Source organism: Podarcis tiliguerta, assembly GCF_965153285.1.
Source record: "Podarcis tiliguerta genome assembly, chromosome: 4".
In the NCBI taxonomy this organism is placed as follows: Eukaryota; Metazoa; Chordata; class Lepidosauria; order Squamata; family Lacertidae; genus Podarcis; species Podarcis tiliguerta.
The window spans coordinates 9,864,738-9,883,777 of record NC_139537.1 but is presented as its reverse complement, the minus strand read 5'-3'; the positions used below and the strand labels follow the sequence as shown (position 1 = coordinate 9,883,777).

Here is a 19,040-nt window from a genome sequence, read left to right as displayed (position 1 = left end):
ACGAGACACAGAATTGTAACTCTTGAATGTTTCTTGAACTATGAGTTCCAGCAATACAAGGTAAGGATATTTGGCGGGGGGGGGCAGGGGGCTTGTCTTAGGCGTTAACAACTATCCTTGCAGCGGCAACGTGAAATGTAACCCAAAAGAAGAAAGAGAATGAGGTTCAGTCTGATTGAATTCTTATCTGCGGATCGGCAAGAATAGGGTTTCTCTCGAAAGATTATTGACTGACTGGCGTAGTCTGTCTTCTTGCCGGAGCACCCACAGAGCCAGACTCATTACTAGGGACGCTTGCTGCGCGAAATTAAGACGTCCAGTGGATTAGATAGATTCATGCACGATGGGTTTGGACAGCTGCGCTGGCAGCAGAGCCATGAAATGTGAACATAGGCACCAAGCTATGTTTTGTGCTCACAGATCTGTGTGTATATGTGTGTGTGTAGATACAGCTACCTATAGCATTGGATGTCTGAAATCTGATGAATGTCGTCATTTTCCTGTGACCGTTGGCAATCCCAGATGAATTCTGCAAATGTCTGAAAACTCAACAGAGGATAACGCGGCTGAGTGTTCCTATCACCCGAGTGTGATGGTTGCCATTCACCGACAAAAGGAATTTTCACACGTTCCCAAAGTTTGTGCCGGGTCGCCGGCCTTGAGACGTGAATGCGAACATTCAGCAAACGTTAAGATATCCGTGGCAATACACACACGTATATATTCTTGTGTGTGCGCATACATAGAGTAGATATGTGTATATATGGAAGTGAACATTCACAAATGCTATATATGTATATGTTGTAACATGCTATACATATCAATGAGTGGCCCATCATTCTAATCCCATGCACAGCTGCACTTATAACCATTTGTGGGTTTATGAGGTCACACTTCATAGATGCATGTCTCACTTGGCTTCATTCATGTTTCCATATGTATGTAGAAACATAGCAAAGCAGACATTCCTAGAGACTTTGCAGGACAACCTCATTGAGATGGACATTCTCACCTCCTCCCGACATGACGGTGCTTTCAATGATGGGTACGTTGACGCTTCATGTGGTCTTTGCTCTCTTAATATTGCAACCATTCCCCGGTCCTTTGCATGACAAATTAATCTGTCATATTATTATTTCTCCTCTCACTTTCTTGTCTCACGTAATCTATCCCCCCCACCCTATTTTCCTCTCTTCCCCCCACCTCCTTCCCCCGCCCCCAAAAAAGTCGCAATCAGAAGGGAACGCAAATCGTCCTGCACATATTAATGGCAGCCTCGTTAATATGCCAATCCATAGCATCTCATTGGCTTCTTCCTGACACCTTGAAAGCCATTTCACTAACACAGAGGCAGCTGTAGCGGGATAGCAGGTCTTCTAAGACATGTCACTGTGTTTTGCTTCGTGCTTCGTTTGAGATGGTTTAAATGTCCTAATCCGATGTTTTCCAGGTTTCACGTCTGAACTTTTTTGGGGGTGGGGGAGTGTCTTTGTGTCCATTTGACAACAGCGGTTGTTTGCTTTGGCGGCATTTTTTCCCACGTGTCCACCATTTTGATTGGAGAAGTTGGCATGTATTTCAGGGAATCGTGGAACTGGCAACATTTTGTTTACCTCAAGGGTTGGTGGTTGTGTCTCAGTAAGAGCCAGTGGGACCGCATCCAACAAAGTCTTTGCACTTGTGGAACAACTTCCACTCATGCAAACAAATTTTGCTCCGTCTCCTCTTCTTCCACACTCCTGCACCCCTTTCCAAATTTGTTTGGGGGTAGGATGGGTAGATCCAGAGAATATTTGAAGGGTGGGCATGCAGGGGGAAGGCCTGTAAGTTCCATTGCCTGAGGAGAAGTCATTCTGCAAGTGGAATGCAGCTTGTTCTTTTTCAAAAAAGAAAAATACTGATCAGTGCAATTGAGTAGGATAGTTTTAACCCCTGGTCTCAGGGCTGCGGTCCTGGAGGGAACTCCCCCAAAAGCAAGTCTAGGGTTGGTCAGTACATGGATAGGTGAGCTGCCTATGAAAACCTTATGTATGCCATCTGGGCCTTCACAGAAGAACGGGAGAATGTCAATGATGTAAACAAAGCTTGTCATTTTGGACCACATACCAGTGATCCATCTTAGAGCAGGTTTCTCAACCTTGGGTCCCTAGGTGTTGTTGGACTACAACTCCCATCTTTCCTAGCCAACATGGCCAGTGGTCAAGGATGATGGGAATTGTTGATGATGATGATTGAATTTGAATACCGCCCTTCATCCGAAGATCACAGGGCTGTGCACCAAATGAGAACACAAAATACGTAATAAAAACAAGGGCAAGAACATGCATAACATAAAAACCAACAAAGGAAATGAATAACTCCCCTCCCACAAACACATTTAAAAGGACATAGATTGTTTAATCAGCCCAAGGACTGGTTGTAAAGGAACACTTTCACCTAAAGGTGTATAATGAAAGCGCCAAGCAAGCTTCCCTGGGGAGAGCATTCCACAGACGGGGAGCCACTGCAGAAAAGGCCCCGTTCTCATGTTGCCACCCTCTGGACCTCTCATGGAGAAGGCACACAAAGAAGGACCTCAGATGATGATTGCATGGTCCTGGTTGGTTCATACGAGTTGTGGTTCAAGAACATCTGGGGACCCAGTGTTGAGAAAGGCTGATCTAGAATATTCAGGGTTGGCCAACCAAGGTGCCTTAGGAAGAGGTTCAGCAAGCAAATCATGGTGGTGACCAGAAAGTCGTGTGAATGGAGCACAGGATGAGGCACTTGCAGGGGGGACTTGGCATCAGACAGCCCTAACCTCACCCATGTTGACTGGCTATCTCAGTGGTGTAAGCCCACTGATGGGAGGTGTGGGAGGGCGCCACTACCGAGAAGGCCCTCTGCCTGGTTCCCTGTAACTTGGCTTCTCGCAGCAAGGGAACCGCCAGAAGGTCCTCGGCGCTGGACCTCACTGGACCTGGATCTGTGTGCCATTAACTCTTGGTCCCACTTCTCTTGGTCTCCCTGAGTTCTGCACATTGGACACCTGTCACTGCTGTATACAACCAATGTAATTTGGCTTTCTGATGGAGACATGAATGAGTAGCTTCAGTGTTCTTTAACAGGCTTACGTTTTTTAATTTCAGTGGATGCATTTCATCTTTCTTTCTTTCTTCTTCTTCATTCCTGTTTTTACAAAGCCTTTGTCCTCTATGCATGGCACTGTTTGTGTGTGTATGTGTTTAGCCAAGTGCTGCTAAGTTTAAAATCCTCCTTGCGCCTCAATCACCCCTCTCTTTCTCTCCCCACAGGCACTTCCTGTTCAAGCCGGGAGGCACCTCTCCCCTCTTTTGTACAACGTCTCCAGGATACCCCTTGACGTCCAGCACTGTGTACTCTCCTCCCCCTCGACCTCTTCCCAGAAGTACATTTTCTAGGCCGGCCTTTAACCTGAAGAAACCCTATAAGTACTGTACGTGGAAATGCGCTGCCTTGAGTGCTATCATCATCTCGGTCACGCTGGTGATACTGCTGGCTTATTTTATTGGTAAGCTTTCCCTTCCTTTCTGGGGACTTTCTTTCTCCTTCGACCCTCAGTGTTGTTGTTCCTGCTTTCATTGGGTGGTTCTGCTCCTTTGGCCAAGTTGTCCAGAGAAAACCTCTGCCTTTGTCTACTGTGTGCTGCCTGTAACGAGTTTGATTTCTCCACTGGTGGGGGGAAGATGAAGGAATTTGCTGGACAGATCTACTCCCAACCTCTCCAAACAGCTGATCACAGCTGTCAACCGTCCCTTATTTGGCGGGAAAGCCCCTTATCCCAGTGCCGTGTCCCGCTGCTGTCCCTTATTGATGATGTCCCTTAAATTTCCCGGGTTTCAAAGGAAGCAGCTCCTCTCCCTCCCTCCCCGCCGGCCAGGGAGGAGGGAGGCTCCAACTGTGTTGCTTGGCTGCGTTGCTCACCCAATAAGGAGTCTAAGAACGACTGGGGGGGTGGAGCTTGCATGCCTTGTGCCAATCAAATCGGCCATGTTGCCTGGGGACTCGCCTTTGCTCAGCGCTTCCCAGCGGAGAGGTGACGGTGGTTTTCCTTGCTGCATCCCCTTTGCCGGCTTGCTCCGCTGTGGGAACCACCGCTTGAGGCTTTGTTTGGCTGCTGGCTGGGCTTTCTGCCTTTGGCTTGGAGGGGCTCAGAAGCTGAACATACCTGTGCCCAGAAAATCCCTTATTTTGGCTGCTGATCCCTTATTTTCAAGGCTGTTGGTCCCTTATTTTCAAATCTGTAAGTTGACAGCTATGCAGCTGATCAATAAGTAAAAGACCCAAATACATATAGGAACTCTTCCAGTAGATGTCTAGAACATCAGGAGCATAGCTCCACAAAGTTGCTTATGTTTTAAACCAGGGTATCCCATATTTGGGTCTCCAGCTGTTTTGGGACTACAATTCCCATCATCACTGACTAGTGGTCCTGCTAGCCAGGGATGATGAGAGTCGTAGTCCAAAAACAGCTGGAGACCCAAGTTTGGGAAACCTTGCTTTAAACAGTCTGTTGTGCCATATGCTACAGGTACCGTATTTTTCACTCCATAAGATGCACCTGACCATAATACGCACCTAGTTTTTAGAGAAGGAAAACAAGAAAAAAAATATTCTGAACGAAACAGTGGATGTATGATTTTTGTGGTTCATGCTGTGGCCACAGACATGTGATGATGGTGAATTTGGGGTGACCCAATGCAAAAATCCTGAGGATCCATGGGCTTTTACCTCCCCCCTCCCAGGCAGCCTCTTTTATCTCTAGCGTCCCTTATCTCGCTCCCGATCCCTTTCTGATCAGCTGCTTCCTTTTAGCACCCCCTTCCCTCTTGTTTGCCTTAGTGTCTTTTCCTTAGCTGGAGCTGTTTTTTGCTCCTCCTTTTCTTCTAATTTCTCTCCTCATTGATTTAGTCTTCCTGTCTCCTCTCCTTGCAAGTTTGCTGTCTTTACCTCCCCCTCTCCCAGGCATCCTCCTTTATTGCTAGCATCCCTTACCTCACTCTCAATCGCTTGCCGATCAGTGGCTTTGTTTCAACAGCCACTTTCCTCTTTTTTTTAAAAAAAAAAAAAAGCATGATCTGCTTTTTGCACCTGGGCAATAAGACACACAGACATTTCCCCTTACTTTTTAGGAAGTGCATCGTGGAACGAAAAATACGGTAAATGCATATTCTGCTCTTTGAGAAATGGAGACATCTACAAATACCTAGAGGGCAAGCAGTAGATAACAGCTCACTTGGAGTGGCGGCATGTGGTTACTTCCTTTTTGGTGATTTCTGAATTTCGACAGGGAAACATCTTGTGGGAAGGGAGGGGGCAGGTTAGTAGAAGAATCAGCTTGCCCCCAGAGCACCCCAGTACTCCACTTAACCTTGAGATTAGTACCCGTTCTTGATTTCTTTGTTTCCACCCCCTTCCCCGATAAATTAGGTGAATAGAGCTGCAAAAGGGGTGGTAGTGGTTGGAAGAGAGGTCTGCAGGTTTACCCATCTATGAACTCTGTGTAATTTGGGGCAAAACATTCCAGATACAAAATCTGGAATGTTTTTTTATCTTTGCACAATAGCTGGCAAAGATGGAAAGTGGCCTTTCTCAATTTTCCAGCTTTTCCAATACTTTTAAGGCAAGGAAGGATTGAAGACTTTGATGTGTGGGGACAGTGATCTTGCGGGATTAGGCTAAAGGCTTTCAACTGTGTCTTTACCCAGCCCATTTCTGGTTCAATTCTTTTTTGGGGTGCTCTTGGGCACAACAGTCTCCAAATTCTGTTATGTAATAATTAAATCATCTCTCAGAATTATTGCGTAATTGAGCAGGGAGGCTGTCTCCGGAATGTGGTTGCGCCTAAGCGAGTCCCTGAAGAATTCAGCTTGTAATGCGTCAGTCTCAGTGAAAACACACAGACCTCTTTGCGCCTGAAATTCTCACCCCCATTTCTTTTCCTGTGTTTTCTACCTGCCTGCTGCTCTCTTCCTGATGATGCTTCTGCAATTCAGAAAACAAATACTTATGATTTATGTCTCTCTTTTCTCCTTCGCTGAGACACCAGCTTAACATGTCAGTCCCAGTTTTGTATTTGTTTCTATTATGTTTGTTTAGTCATTTAGTCGTGTCTGACTCTTCGTGACCCCATGGACCAGAGCACGCCAGGCACTCCTGTCTTCCACTGCTTCCCGCAGTTTGGTCAGATTCATGCTGGTAGCTTCGAGAACACTGTCCAACCATCTCGTCCTCTGTTGTCCCCTTCTCCTTGTGCCCTCCATCTTTTCCAACATCAGGGTCTTTTCCAGGGAGTCCTCTCTTCTCAGTAGGTGGCCAAAGTATTGGAGCCTCAGCTTCAGGATCTGTCCTTCCAGTGAGCACTCAGGGCTGATTTCCTTCAGAATGGAGAGGTTTGATCTTTTTGCAGTCCATGGGACTCTCAAGAGTCTCCTCCAGCACCAGAATTCAAAAGCATCAATTCTTCGGCGATCAGCCTTCTTTATGGTCCAGCTCTCACTTCCATACATCACTACTGGGAAAACCATGGCTTTAACTATACGGGCCTTTGTTGTTTCCATTAGGGAAGAAAAAAAAACCCGAAACCTTACAAAAAAAACCCAAACCCACAACCCAATGGATGGGGATGGTTGTGCTGCTAAAATTATGTTCCTAGAGCGCTTTAAGCCTAGGTAAAAGCATTTGTTCCCATGCAGCAGAATTGAGCTCCCTGTTGATTTTGGTTTCGCTTCTTCCATGCCATCGAACGGTAAAGAATTAGTGTTATAACTTGCTGCAAGCTGCACATGTGAGTAGAAAATAGGACTTTCCTGCTTGCGTCCCTATTGCGTGCAATTTGTTACCAACAGATTATTTCTTCTGCGGCCGTATTCTTCCGGCGGATATTTATTTAATGGCTGAATCTCTCTTCCACCCCCAACCCCGGCTCTCAAAAGATTGCCGCTGTGCTTACGGTCACCGTTTTTTTTAGCGTGCTCCATAGCAGGAGGAGACGTGATTAATCAGCGAGCATTAAATTGATAGCAGCTTGATGGAAGGTGCAGTCACCTTTCATCATTTGCCAAGTATGTCCAACCCTGGCGTCCCATTTATCTTGCGTTATCTTTATGCGCCAAGTAGATGTTGGGACATTATCTCCGCGTGTCAGAGGAACTTGTCCCTAGTTCCTGTAGAACTTTGGCATCCATCAAAAGCGGGCAGGACTTGTTAGCCAGGGGGGTGGGTTGGATGTGTGAAAATCTCTTCCTCTTCCTCTTCCTCTTCCTTTCTTCCTTTCTTTTTTTTACATAAGCATTTTGGGCTGTCCGCTTCACCTGTTCTGTTAGTGCAACGATTTATACTTGCGCAACAAAACGTCCACTCTCCCCACCCCACCCTTGTGTGTGCCCCACACAGGGCTGGATTTAGGTTTGATGAGGCCCGAAGCTACTGAAGGTAATGGGGCCCTTTATGTGTCCAAGTGTCCTTTGTCAAAAACAAATAGTCCTGTTTTTTGTGTTGAATATATGCTATATGGTAATTTATGGACCTAATAGGTATCTCAAGCCATTTGCACATGTTGCCATGCAACCCGTCCACGCAGAATGTAGGCACCCTGTATATAGAAATGAGCAAACCAGTGATATTTTAGGGAGCAAGATAGCAGGTGGGGCCCATGACTTACATCATAGGAGTCTACACAACACAAAACACTGTTGCTGTACGTGAGTATTATTTTATTTGTTTTTTATTTTATTTGTTTTTTATATTTTGGAAATGTGCATCCAGTTTTTTTTCTTTAAATTTTTTTGGGGGGCAAGAGTGGGGCCCTAGCACAAAACCCACACAGAGACGCCAGTTTTCAACCTACTTGTGAAAATCATCAGAGATCGCAAAGAAAGGAATATATGATAACAACAAGAAGAGAAAGAAAGTAATAAAGGACTATCCTGATCAAACTGGATGGAACTGTCTAATTAAAGCAGTAAAATAAGTGATGCCTGGAATTATCCGGAATTTTGGACTCGTGCGGAGCTTGATGTATGGGTACCCTCAACAAAATTTAAAATTTGGCTGTATAATTTGGAACTAATGTGATTTGAATAATGTGATGTGATTGGCCTGCTAATAAAAAATTAGCCCTAAGCTATGGCTTGTTTAGCTTATACATAAATCTGGCCTAGGTCTTGCCGATCGGAAGGTCGGCAGTTAGAATCCCCGCAACGGGGTGAGCTCCCGTTGCTCGGTCCCTTCTCCTGCCAACCTAGCAGTTCGAAAGCACGTCAAAGTGCAAGTAGATAAATAGGTACCACTCCGGTGGAAAGGTAAACGGCGTTTCTGTGCTTTGCTCTGGGTCGTCAGAAGAGGCTTAGTCATGCTGGCCACATGACCTGGAAACTATACGCTGGCTCCCTCGGCCAATAAAGCGAGATGAGCGCCGCAACCCCAGAGTCGGCCACGACTGGACGTAACAGTCAGGGGTCCCTTTACCTAAATCTGGCACTGGCCCCACACCCTATCCAAATTGCTCATAGGGGTTGGGGGAACTATTGGAACAGATTTAGGGAGCATTACATGGGGAAGAGAGTTGGAGAACGTTCCTTTGCACAAACAGACAGGGCATTTATGTAGCGCCACTTTGGATATAAACCTTAACTCTTTTTCCTATCCTGTCTGATGGTTTTGAAGTATCTTCCACATGCCAAAGTAGATTGGCAAGATGCACCAAAGCTAGAGGTGGTGGTGGTGGAGAATTGTTGGTCATGTTATGCTGGTGGGGATCATGAGTCCATAATTTCCAAATTCTAAAAGAATTATTCAAAATCAAAAGTAATTGGTTGAGCACTGCATAAACATAGTTAATGAGGAAAGCTGCTATCAGGTCCACTGATCTAATCACCATGTTGAGGGGGGGGGATGCAGATATTTAATTAGATTTAATGAAAAACTGTGTTTAATTTCAAGTATAATCAATTATTAATTAATGTAATGAGTGACTCTGACTGGGTTTACTAATTAACTCATTTAAAAATTATGAATAACCTTTTCATTTGTAATTATTTTCTACATCCTGTCAAGTTGAGGATAAAAATTGTATCACTAACTAGAAATCACACACCCACACCTTATAAATCTTTCCTCCACATTTTTCTTTCCTTACTAAAGTAGAAGTGTCAGGGAAAGTACTTCTTTTGATTCCCAACTTTAAACAAAAACAAAAACCCAAGAAACAGACTTTTACTTTCTGAACTTTGGGGTACGTTTCTAGGCTTACGGTTTTAAATTGTTTTGCTCTTCTAGGACAATATTTAATCTTTGGTTTCGTAGCACTGATTTCAATTGAGTTGCGGTATTTAATTTTAAGAAAGGTTAACAAAATGCATCTCATGTTGGCTTTGATTATGTTAAGGAGTGGAATGAGCTTGAGTTCATTGCATTAAAATGTCTAAACAATATTGGATAGTTCACTAAAGTAACTCAGAGCAGTGACTCTAGTCTAAAAATTCCACTGCCGTGGTTAATTTTGTTATCTCAAGAGTGTTGGTGCATATCGTTTTCCGCTCTCTTCTTAACCCATGGCATGATTTTATTTATTATGGCATAAACTTTCAGATGCTGGCCATAAATAGCAGGCCACATATTACATAGTCATTATTTTGTGAATTACCATGTTTAAATACTGTGCATTTCCCCCCCAAAATTTTATTGATTTTCCACATTTATAACAAAAATAAAAAAGAAACAAAGAAAAAAAGAGAGACACATTACAATACAATAAACTAAACAATAAACTAAACACAAAAAAATGTTTCTTCCAATATCTAATTCTTGTTACATTGATAACTGACTTCCTCGAATCCCCTCTAACTGAATTTCACTGTATCACCTGTGTAACAGTTCTCCAAAATCATATTTCTAGTAAAATTAACTCCTTTCATTTACTTTCCTCTTTTCTTTTATTAACATTCTACTCCTTAATCTTTACTACCACATATTCTTATTCTACCCCTAAGCCTATTTATTGCTTCCAAGAATTTTCTATTTATCTTATATTACAATATTTAGCTAAATATTCTTTAAATTTCTTCCAATCCTCTTGTATCTCCTCTTCTTTCTGGTTGTGGATTCTTCCAGTCAGGTCGGCCAGCTCCAAAAAGTCCAACATCTTCATTTGCCATTCTTCTATTGTTGGTATCTCTTGCGATTTCCAGTTTTGGGCTAATAAAAGTCTTGCCACTGTAGTGGCATACAAAAACAGTCTAACATCTTTTGGGGGGCAATTCCAATCCTATTATTCTAAATACTGTGCATTATTATCAATTTCTGTACTTTTCCAGCATTTTATTTCCTCCTGACCTCACTGTTTACAGCCCTCCCCGCACCTCCTGCTTATATACATACCTGCAATTCAAGATGCATCTGATGACATTAACTGTAGTCCACAAAAACCTATACGATAATAAATTGGCTAGGCTTTCAGGGTGCCACAAGACTTGGTTAAAGCAGCAGCTTGTGTTCTGCATTGCACAGTTGAGAAATCATTCAATCATTCAATTTAGCACTCAACCAAACTTCCTTTTGCTTTCCAGGATCATATCCTCCCTTCAAAGCTCCATGTCTGAGAGTTGAGAGCCAGTGTGGTGTAGTGGTTAAGAGCGGTAGTCACGTAATCTGGGTAACCGGGTTCGCGTCTCCGCTCCTCCACATGCAGCTGCTGGGTGACCTTGGGCCAGTCACAGTCTCTCAGCCCCACTCACCTCACAGAGTGTTTGTTGTGGGGGAGGAAGGGAAAGGAGAATGTTAGCCGCTTTGAGACTCCTGAAGGGGAGTGAAAGGCGGGATATCAAATCCAAACTCTTCTTCTTCTTCTTCTATTTGTCCCAAGGTAACCCGCGTTTTACTGCTGAAACGGAGCCAGTGGTAATCTGCAGAAAACCCGGTTGCTGTTGATAAACCCGGTTGCTGTTTCAGTGATAAAATGCTGGTCTTGCTGGGTACAAAAAGACCCCAAAACTATCTAGGTGTGTGGAGCTTTAAAGCCTGGTCCTGTGCCTAGGAACATGGCACAAAAGGAAGCCTGGATAAACCCTAAATTGCCAGTTGCTGGCATCCACCCAGGAGGCAATGGAGGAGTGTGCCTTGAAGTCAAACCTTTGGAGAGTTTCAGCGCCTGCTGTGGCTGTAGAGACCGATACAGGAGAGACATGTTTTGTTGCAGCTGGGGCAGATGAAGGCATCCAGATGTGCTGCTACAGGGGGTTTCTTTTCCCCATGCTCCTCCCAACAGTCATTCCTCCTTTGGTCACTTCTGTAGATGCACAATCTGACTACCTGTCTGACTATCTGTCTCCAGGCACTGCGGTCATCTGCAAGAGATTCCTACAGCCTTCATGTCATATTTGCAGACATTATTTACAACCGGCCTGGTGCCAGAAGTCAGCTCTCCGTAGGCCACAGCCTTGGGGATGAGCCCTAAATTGACAGATACTACAAAAGGGACACGGGTGGCGCTGTGGGTTAAATCACAGAGCCTAGGACTTGCCGATCAGAAGGTCGGCGGTTCAAATCCCCGCAACGGGGTGAGCTCCCGTTGCTCGGTCCCTGCTCCTGCCAACCTAGCAGTTCGAAAGCACCTCCGGGTGCAAGTAGATAAATAGGTACCGCTCTGGCGGGAAGGTAAACAGCACTTCCGTGCGCTGCTCTGGTTCGCCAGAAGTGGCTTAGTCATGCTGGTCACATGACCCGGAAGCTGTACACTGGCTCCCTCGGCCAATAAAGCAAGATGAGCGCCGCAACCCCAGAGTCAGCCACGACTAGACTTAATGGTCAGGGGTCCCTTTACCCTTTACCTTTAACTTACAAAATTCTGTATATGAGAAGAAAGAAGGAATTGGTCCTGGGATTTTGCGTATACCTTGCACATCTGTGGTATTGCGATAAATTGCCCACTTAAGGGAGAAAGACGTTCTGTAGAAATGTCCGTACTCATTGTGCTTCAGTGACATTCTCTTTTTTTCTTTAACTATAATAAATTTTGTTAGTATTTTCCACACAACAACATCAAAATGAAAAATAACAATACACAAAACACAAAAACCAGCATACAAAAAACCCCCATATCCATATCTTACAAGTTAATAATATAAACACTAAAAAGAAAAACAAACATTGACGTCCACCAATCCCACAGCACCTCCTTTACTTCTCATTGTGTCTTCCTGTTTCCCTGTTTTCCTTATTATCTCTATCCTAGCATCTAGATATAAATCCCTCTTTCTTATCCTTTCACTTCACAAGGTTATTCCAGACTCAGCCAGATTTCTGCCCTTGAACCTTGGTTTTTAATGTATTCATTTAGGCACCCCCATTCCTTTTTCACTTCACTTTTTGATTTTTGTCTTATCATATATGTCAATTTGGCTAATTCTAAATATTCTGAAAGCTTACATAACCGATCTCCCCTAGTGGGTAACCGGTTCCCTTTCCAATACTTAGCCACCAGGATTCTTGCTGCAGACATCGCGTATAAGGAAAAAAATAGTTTTGTCTTTTGGAATATCATCATTTAAAATTCCTAAAATGAATTTTAGGCTTCAGTGACATTCTCATAGCTTTCAACAAACTGAGGGAACTTGGTTTAGCTCTCTTTCCGTTCAAAGATCTATGGAAGAAGCTTTGGTTCTGCTTTCTGCAGGCGGAGAGGGGGGCGGCGAGAGTGCAGGAAATTCCATCGAAATTGTACGACTGGTGTGATGTGTAAATACTGTGATTTAACAGAAGGCTTTCACAAGGCTGACTCATCGTACTAGAGGAATAATGGGCAAACAGAAAGATAAAGGTGCATTAACTTGAAGAAGCCATTACATCCCTGCTGGAATTAGCCGGGCTTTGAGTCACCAGCGATTCCCTTTTCAAATATTCGCAGCGGTTTGTACAGAAGCGAGGGCAAGGAAGCAAATCTCAACCAGAGATGGCCTGAGACAGAGATGTTTTGGGAGTCCCATTCTGACACGCGTTCTGGATATGGGTTCCAGAGCATTCTGGAAAAAATGGAAGTGGGGCCAGAAAATGTGGACTTTCACTTCTTAGACCCATGTCCAGAATGGAAACAACTGTCGCTGTTGCTTTCGGTCTGCAAAAATATACGTACAGGCGACTCACCACTTAAGACAGGGGTTATGTTCTGGGCCTCTGTGGGCATCAGTGAAATGTATCTAAATGGGGAACACCCTGGAGAGTCCCCGTGGCTTGCGAGGAGACCCTCCCCGGAGCCTGAAGGAGACATTCCTTCCAGTCCTCCCCTTAAACTTACTTACTTATTTATTAAGGAACGTGGGTGGTGCTGTGGGTTAAACCACAGAGCCTAGGCCTTGCCGATCAGAAGGTTGGCGGTTCGAATCCCCACGACGGGGTGAGCTCCCATTGCTCAGTCCCTGCTCCTGCCAACCTAGCAGTTTGAAAGCACGTCAAAATGCAAGTAGATAAATAGGTACCGCTCTGGCGGGAAGGTAAACGGCGTTTCCATGCACTGCTGTGGTTTGCCAGAAGTGGCTTAGTCATGCTAGCCACATGACCCAGAAGCTGTACGCCGGCTCCCACAGCCAATAAAGCGAGATGAGCATCGCAACCCCAGAGTCATCCACGACTGGACCTAATGGACAGGGGTCCCTTTACCTTTACCTTATTTTTATTATTTAAAATCATTTCTGAACTCCCACGGCAGCAGCGGGAGGCCCCATTAGCTAAAGTGGTACCTCAGGTTAAGAACAGTTTCAGGTTAAGAACGGACCTCCGGAACAGATTAAGTTCTTAACCCGAGGTACCACTGTAACAGCATGCAGATTTCGCTTCTGCTGACTGCCAGACCGTTCGGCCTAACGATCTCTCTGCTAATTCCGCCCTCGACTTCCACAATGCACCCTTGTGAAGTGTCTCTGGGAACCTGAGCCCGACAGCGTTCCATGTGTAGATGAATAGACAGATGGAGCATCTCAAGAGACATAACCAAAGGTGGCCATTGAAAAAAAATAATTTTGTCTCGGGGGCACAGCTCTCTCAGGTATTTCCTCCCCTCGCCGTGTGGATGGTGGGAACCCCGGAGGCCTTCCTGGCTGCTTTCTAGCCTAATTAACACACCTCCCCTCATTAAAGAACCTGCGCACTCTGACTCCCATCTGTTGTGGGAGAATAAAGTGCTTGGAAGACGGTTGAGCTGGAGGAGAATCTGCACATCCGAAGGATTCCCTCCTCCAGACGAACGGCTCAAAAGCTTACCTCAGTCAAGTTGTGTGAGGCTTTTGTTTTTGTTTTAAACCGGCTTTCTCTCCTGGAACTATTTTTTTTTTTATCAAATCCACGTCTCTGTGCCAAGAGCGCAGTTAAAAGCAACACTGACTCAGCCGCCTTTGAGCCGTTAAAAGCCGCACTTTAACTCTGGGAAGTGAGGAAAGTACCTCCGAAAAAGCCAAGCTGGGGAAATTGCTTCCAGTTCCACCCTGCCTCTCTCGTCCTTTCCTTTCCTGCTTCAAGCCCGCTGCGAGAACTAAATATAACCAAAAATAACGTTTTCTTTTGTTCTCCGAATCCGCAGTGCTGTTGGAGGCCTGCTTGCTTTTGTTAGGGGAGAACTGTCCGCTTCCTTCTGGCTTCCAATTTTTTATTTTAAGAGGGGCTGGCTTTGGGATCTCGCGTTATAGGTTTGGACAGCAGCCACGGATAGCTTTTTGTAGCCTTGGGACTGCGGAGGCTAAAATGATTTAACGGCAGCTCTGAAAGTAATGGCGTTGAAGATACAAGAACTTGCTTTAGAGCCTTTCTTCTCGAGATCGATTCATTCCACCCACACCCCCAAACTGGAGTGGAGAGCTACCCTGGAAAAAGGCTATAATGAATTGGTCCTTTTTCTGCTCCAATTCTAAGCAAGACCTCTAGCCTGACATTTAGAAGCCGCGGAGTAAGGGAGATATACGGTCCTATAGGAGCGGCAGGGAACGAGCCCCTTTCTGTGCCACGAAATAATTCTTTAAAAAATGTTAAGAGTGATCTTCCAGTTCAGCAAGCAGCCCCAAGCAAGGAGCAGCGCAGGTTTTAACTTTGAAAACAAACCAACCCCAAACTCAACAACCTTATGATACGGAAATGGCACGCGGGAGAGCCAAGGGGCAAAGCAGCCTTTCTTTTCATTTGCTTTTTAAAAAGATTTCTTTCCTATGCCGTCTCAGGGGATCAGGTCAAGTTCTGCTCCGAGCGGCTTTGCACGTTCACGTTTCCACTTTGGCTTATATCTGTCAGGCACTGCGGAGCTTCAGCCGGGAAGCTCTGTAGGTCGAGCGCTATCTAGCTGCTTGCTTGCTGTGCAACCGCAATGGCCGGCTGGAAAAGTCAGCCGCAGGCAGTTCAAGATGGGCTGATAGCACCACAGACCAGAATCCTACACGGTGAACCAAAGATTGCCCATCCCGTGCCAGTGCCTTCTCTTTAGCTGCATAATACGCTTCGTTCCACAAGTTGGCGTTGCTCGCCTGGTACCCTGCAGTTGTTGGAACTACAACTCCCAGAGCAGGCTGGGGCTGATGGGAGTTGTAGCTTGCGGTGGCGTAGCGTGGGTTGTCAGCACCCGGGGCAAGGCAAGTAATTTGCGCCCCCTAGCCTGTGGATTTGCGCCCCCATGCCTGTGGATTTGCACCCCCTAACCCTAACCCCCAGATGTTGCGCCCGGTGCGGCCGCCCCCCTGCACCCCCACGCTATGCCACTGGTAGTTTGGCAACATCTGGAGGACATCACGTCAGCAAAAACTGTGCTAGACTATCCCTCAGTCCTGTTTGCTCCACCCCTCAGGCCCAGATACTTGGACGTCCCTCCATTTGTCATAATTTTTATTAATTTTCCAATATAAATTTCTACAACATTAAACATCCAATTATCACCAACGTCCTTTTTTTTTTTACTTCCATCAACATGTCTGATAATTCTCCGTAATATCACTTTCTCCACATTTCTTAATTTAATATTGCACTATATAATTATTTACCTTATCATATTATTTACGCAATATTTCTACCATACATTCTCACAAAGCTTCTTGAAAACTTACAAACGTTATCTGCTTCTCACAAACATTTTAAACATATTCTGTAAGTTTATTCCAGTCCTAAGTGAACCTCTGGTCTCGTCAGTTCCGGATCCTCCCTGTTAACTTGTCCAGTTCTGCATAGTCCATTAATTTCATTCTCCATTCTTCAATCGTAGGCACTTCTTCTTGTTTCCACTTCTGAGCCAACAAAATTCTAGCTGCTGTTACTGCGTATAAAAATACCTTCCAATCCTTCTTATTAATTTCATAACCTAATATTCCTAATAGAAATATTTCTGGTTTTTTAACAAATGTATATTTCAACGTGTTGAGACGTCCCTCCATGGGCTTGGGCCTGCTGATGCTCCCATCTTGAAGTTAGTGTGCAATGTGACATGTGATTCTGGGTGGCTCTACAAAACAGGCCCTGAGAGGCATTGTGAAATACACTTTTCTTTCAGTCGAGCCTACTTCACAGGGAAGATAAGAGGAAGCCTATTGGAAGCAGAATAGCTTGCGACTGTGGTAAATAAATGAAAAACCCAAACCTGTTCTGGAGCCCAAGATCTTAGGTCCATCTCGATTCTCCTTCCCCACTCCTGCGTCTTACTGCAGTGAGGATGGAAGTGGATGATTTGAAGAGTTGAACGGAAAGGTGCTCCTATCCTGAGGACCTTCCCCAGATAGGCCAGTTGGTTAGAGCGTGGTGATGACAATACCAAGGCCGCAGATTCGATCCCCTTGTGGGACAGGGGCATATTCCTAAACTGCAGGGAGTTGGACTAGATCAAGGGGGGTGGTTGTAGCCTCGGGTGCAATTGGGGGGACATTGGAAGCATAAAGAAAGAAAAGAAGAAAATTGGGGGGGGCACGTTTGTACGTGTTTCATCTGTTGTGTAAGAAGAGTTTGGATTTGATATCCCGCTTTATCACTACCCTAAGGAGTCTTAAAGCAGCTAACATTCTCCTTTCCCTTCCTCCCCCACAACAAACACCCTGTGAGGTGAGTGAGGCTGAGAGACTTCAGAGAAGTGTGACTAGCCCAAGGTCACCCAGCAGCTGCATGTGGAGGAGCGGGGAATCGAACCCGGTTCACCAGATTACAAGTCCACCACTCTTAACCACTACACCACACTGGCTCTCGTAATGATGTTTACCGCCAGATCGGGCAATGTCTCCCCTGGATCCTGCGTTGTGATCAAACCGAGGGGTTTTCCTGCACTTGGGTAGACCATTTCAGCTTCATCCTGCCTTTCAGCTTGCCTGCCTTTTTGGTTAATGGCGGGGGGGGGCGGCGCCAGCCCTGCCCCAGGGCAGACTGAACAGAGCTGGCAGGCTTCACTCTGGTCTGTCTCATGAGAGCTGCATCTTTCTGTTTGTTTGCTTAATGAAGGTAGATTTCCAGGGGGCGATATATATATATATATATATATATATATATATATATATATATATATATATATTCTGAAGAGGAGGTGGTAGGCCAAATAGGTCTGGGAACCTCTGGGCTAAATGATCCTTCCACCTCTATGATTCCTTCCAGACCCTATCTCCTTGTGCCAAGAAAAAAAGCACACCAAGAACTCAGGCCAATGTAAGTTTCAATAGTGGAAGTGGTCCCTACTCGCAAATTAATAGTCAATTGTAACAAAAACTAATCCATTCAAAATTATGTATTCTGACAAGGATTAGAAACTCCTATAGAGATTACAAACTCTGAACAGAGATAACAAACTTATAAAGATATGTATAACACAATAATTCGTTACAGGATTAGAGATAAGAGATTATGGGATGCTATATTCATGTTGGTCCATAGTCAGATTCAATGTGAAAGTCTTAATTTCAATCATTGAGCAGAAGTCAGAAGTCAGTTATGGATCAGAAACCAGGACAGGGCCCTGTTCCGATGTATTCATCTTCATCAGCTAACTTTTTAAAGGGTTGTGTAAGTTTGAAGACTTTCGGATAAATATATCCTGTTATTTTCTAAGTTTCTCAGAGATAACAACTACGTGTGGGTATATCAATGTGTATCTGTGTGTTTCTCTTTGTGGGCTGTGTGGATATGATGGAGCCGGTTGTTTCTGCTTTGGTTTTGCTCTGAACGCTCTGCCCCAGTCTTAAATCCACTTGTCATGAGGGATTTGTTTTAGCAGTCATTATAAATCCCTAGTTGTAAAAGTCCCTACTGACACTGATGATTGGAGGGGGGGGCATGGCTGCCGTGGTCTTTTAACAAGAGTAGTGCAGATGCTCAGACTTATCCTTCATTCCTCAACTTTCTTCAGCCATTGCCCACAAGTGCAGTGGTACCTCAGGTTAAGTACTTAATTCGTTCCGGGGACCCGTTCTTAAACTGAAACTGTTCTTAACGTGAAGCACCACTTTAGCTAATGGGGCCTCCTGCTGCTGCTGCGCCGCTGGAGCCCGATTTCTGTTCTTATCCTGAAGCAAAGTTCTTAGTTCTGAGGCACTATTTCTGAGTTAGCAGAGTGTGTAACCTGAAGCGTATGTAACCTGAAGCGTATGTAACCTGGGGTACCACTGTACTGAAAATGGAATTGTGGCCAGGAAGGAGGGGTGGTGCTACAGATCTTAATAACTTCTGAAAGGAGGTCTCCTCAAGTCCCGGTCTTTATTTCACGCTAATTACCATGAAATAGTGTATTTTAATTGCAGCTAAATGCAGACACAGGGGGAGCGGGATGAACGAGAGGGAGGGAGAAACTTCTCCCATAATGGCTGCTTTCACTGTTTTCACATACAACACATTTGTGTGGGCAATCCAGTCATAATAATGGCCCTCAGATTGAGTTGTCTGAGACAGCGCGTGAGGGTGGGCCGCCTTGTTGAATTAAACTCGGCCATCTTCTTTTCAATCTCCTGTTTCCATTACAAAGACACGCCTGGAGACGGCGAAGCTGTTGAAATGTGACTTAGTCTTCTGACACTCAAGTCGGTATCTGG

At 45.0% G+C, this 19,040-nt stretch overlaps 1 protein-coding gene across 14 annotated transcripts in view; it reads left to right on the top strand.

Annotated features, from left to right (window-relative positions):
• Positions 1–19,040, top strand: part of TENM4 (teneurin transmembrane protein 4) — a 636,641-nt gene that overhangs the window by 423,650 nt on the left and 193,951 nt on the right. For 13 of the 14 annotated variants that reach the window (XM_083435951.1, XM_083435958.1, XM_083435956.1 and 10 more), the window contains 2 exons: positions 947–1,045; positions 3,294–3,529. In XM_083435951.1, coding sequence (XP_083292077.1) covers positions 947–1,045; positions 3,294–3,529 — 335 coding nt within the window. The remainder of the gene's footprint in view (positions 1–946; positions 1,046–3,293; positions 3,530–19,040) is intronic. The other variant, XM_083435959.1, reaches the window with a different exon arrangement.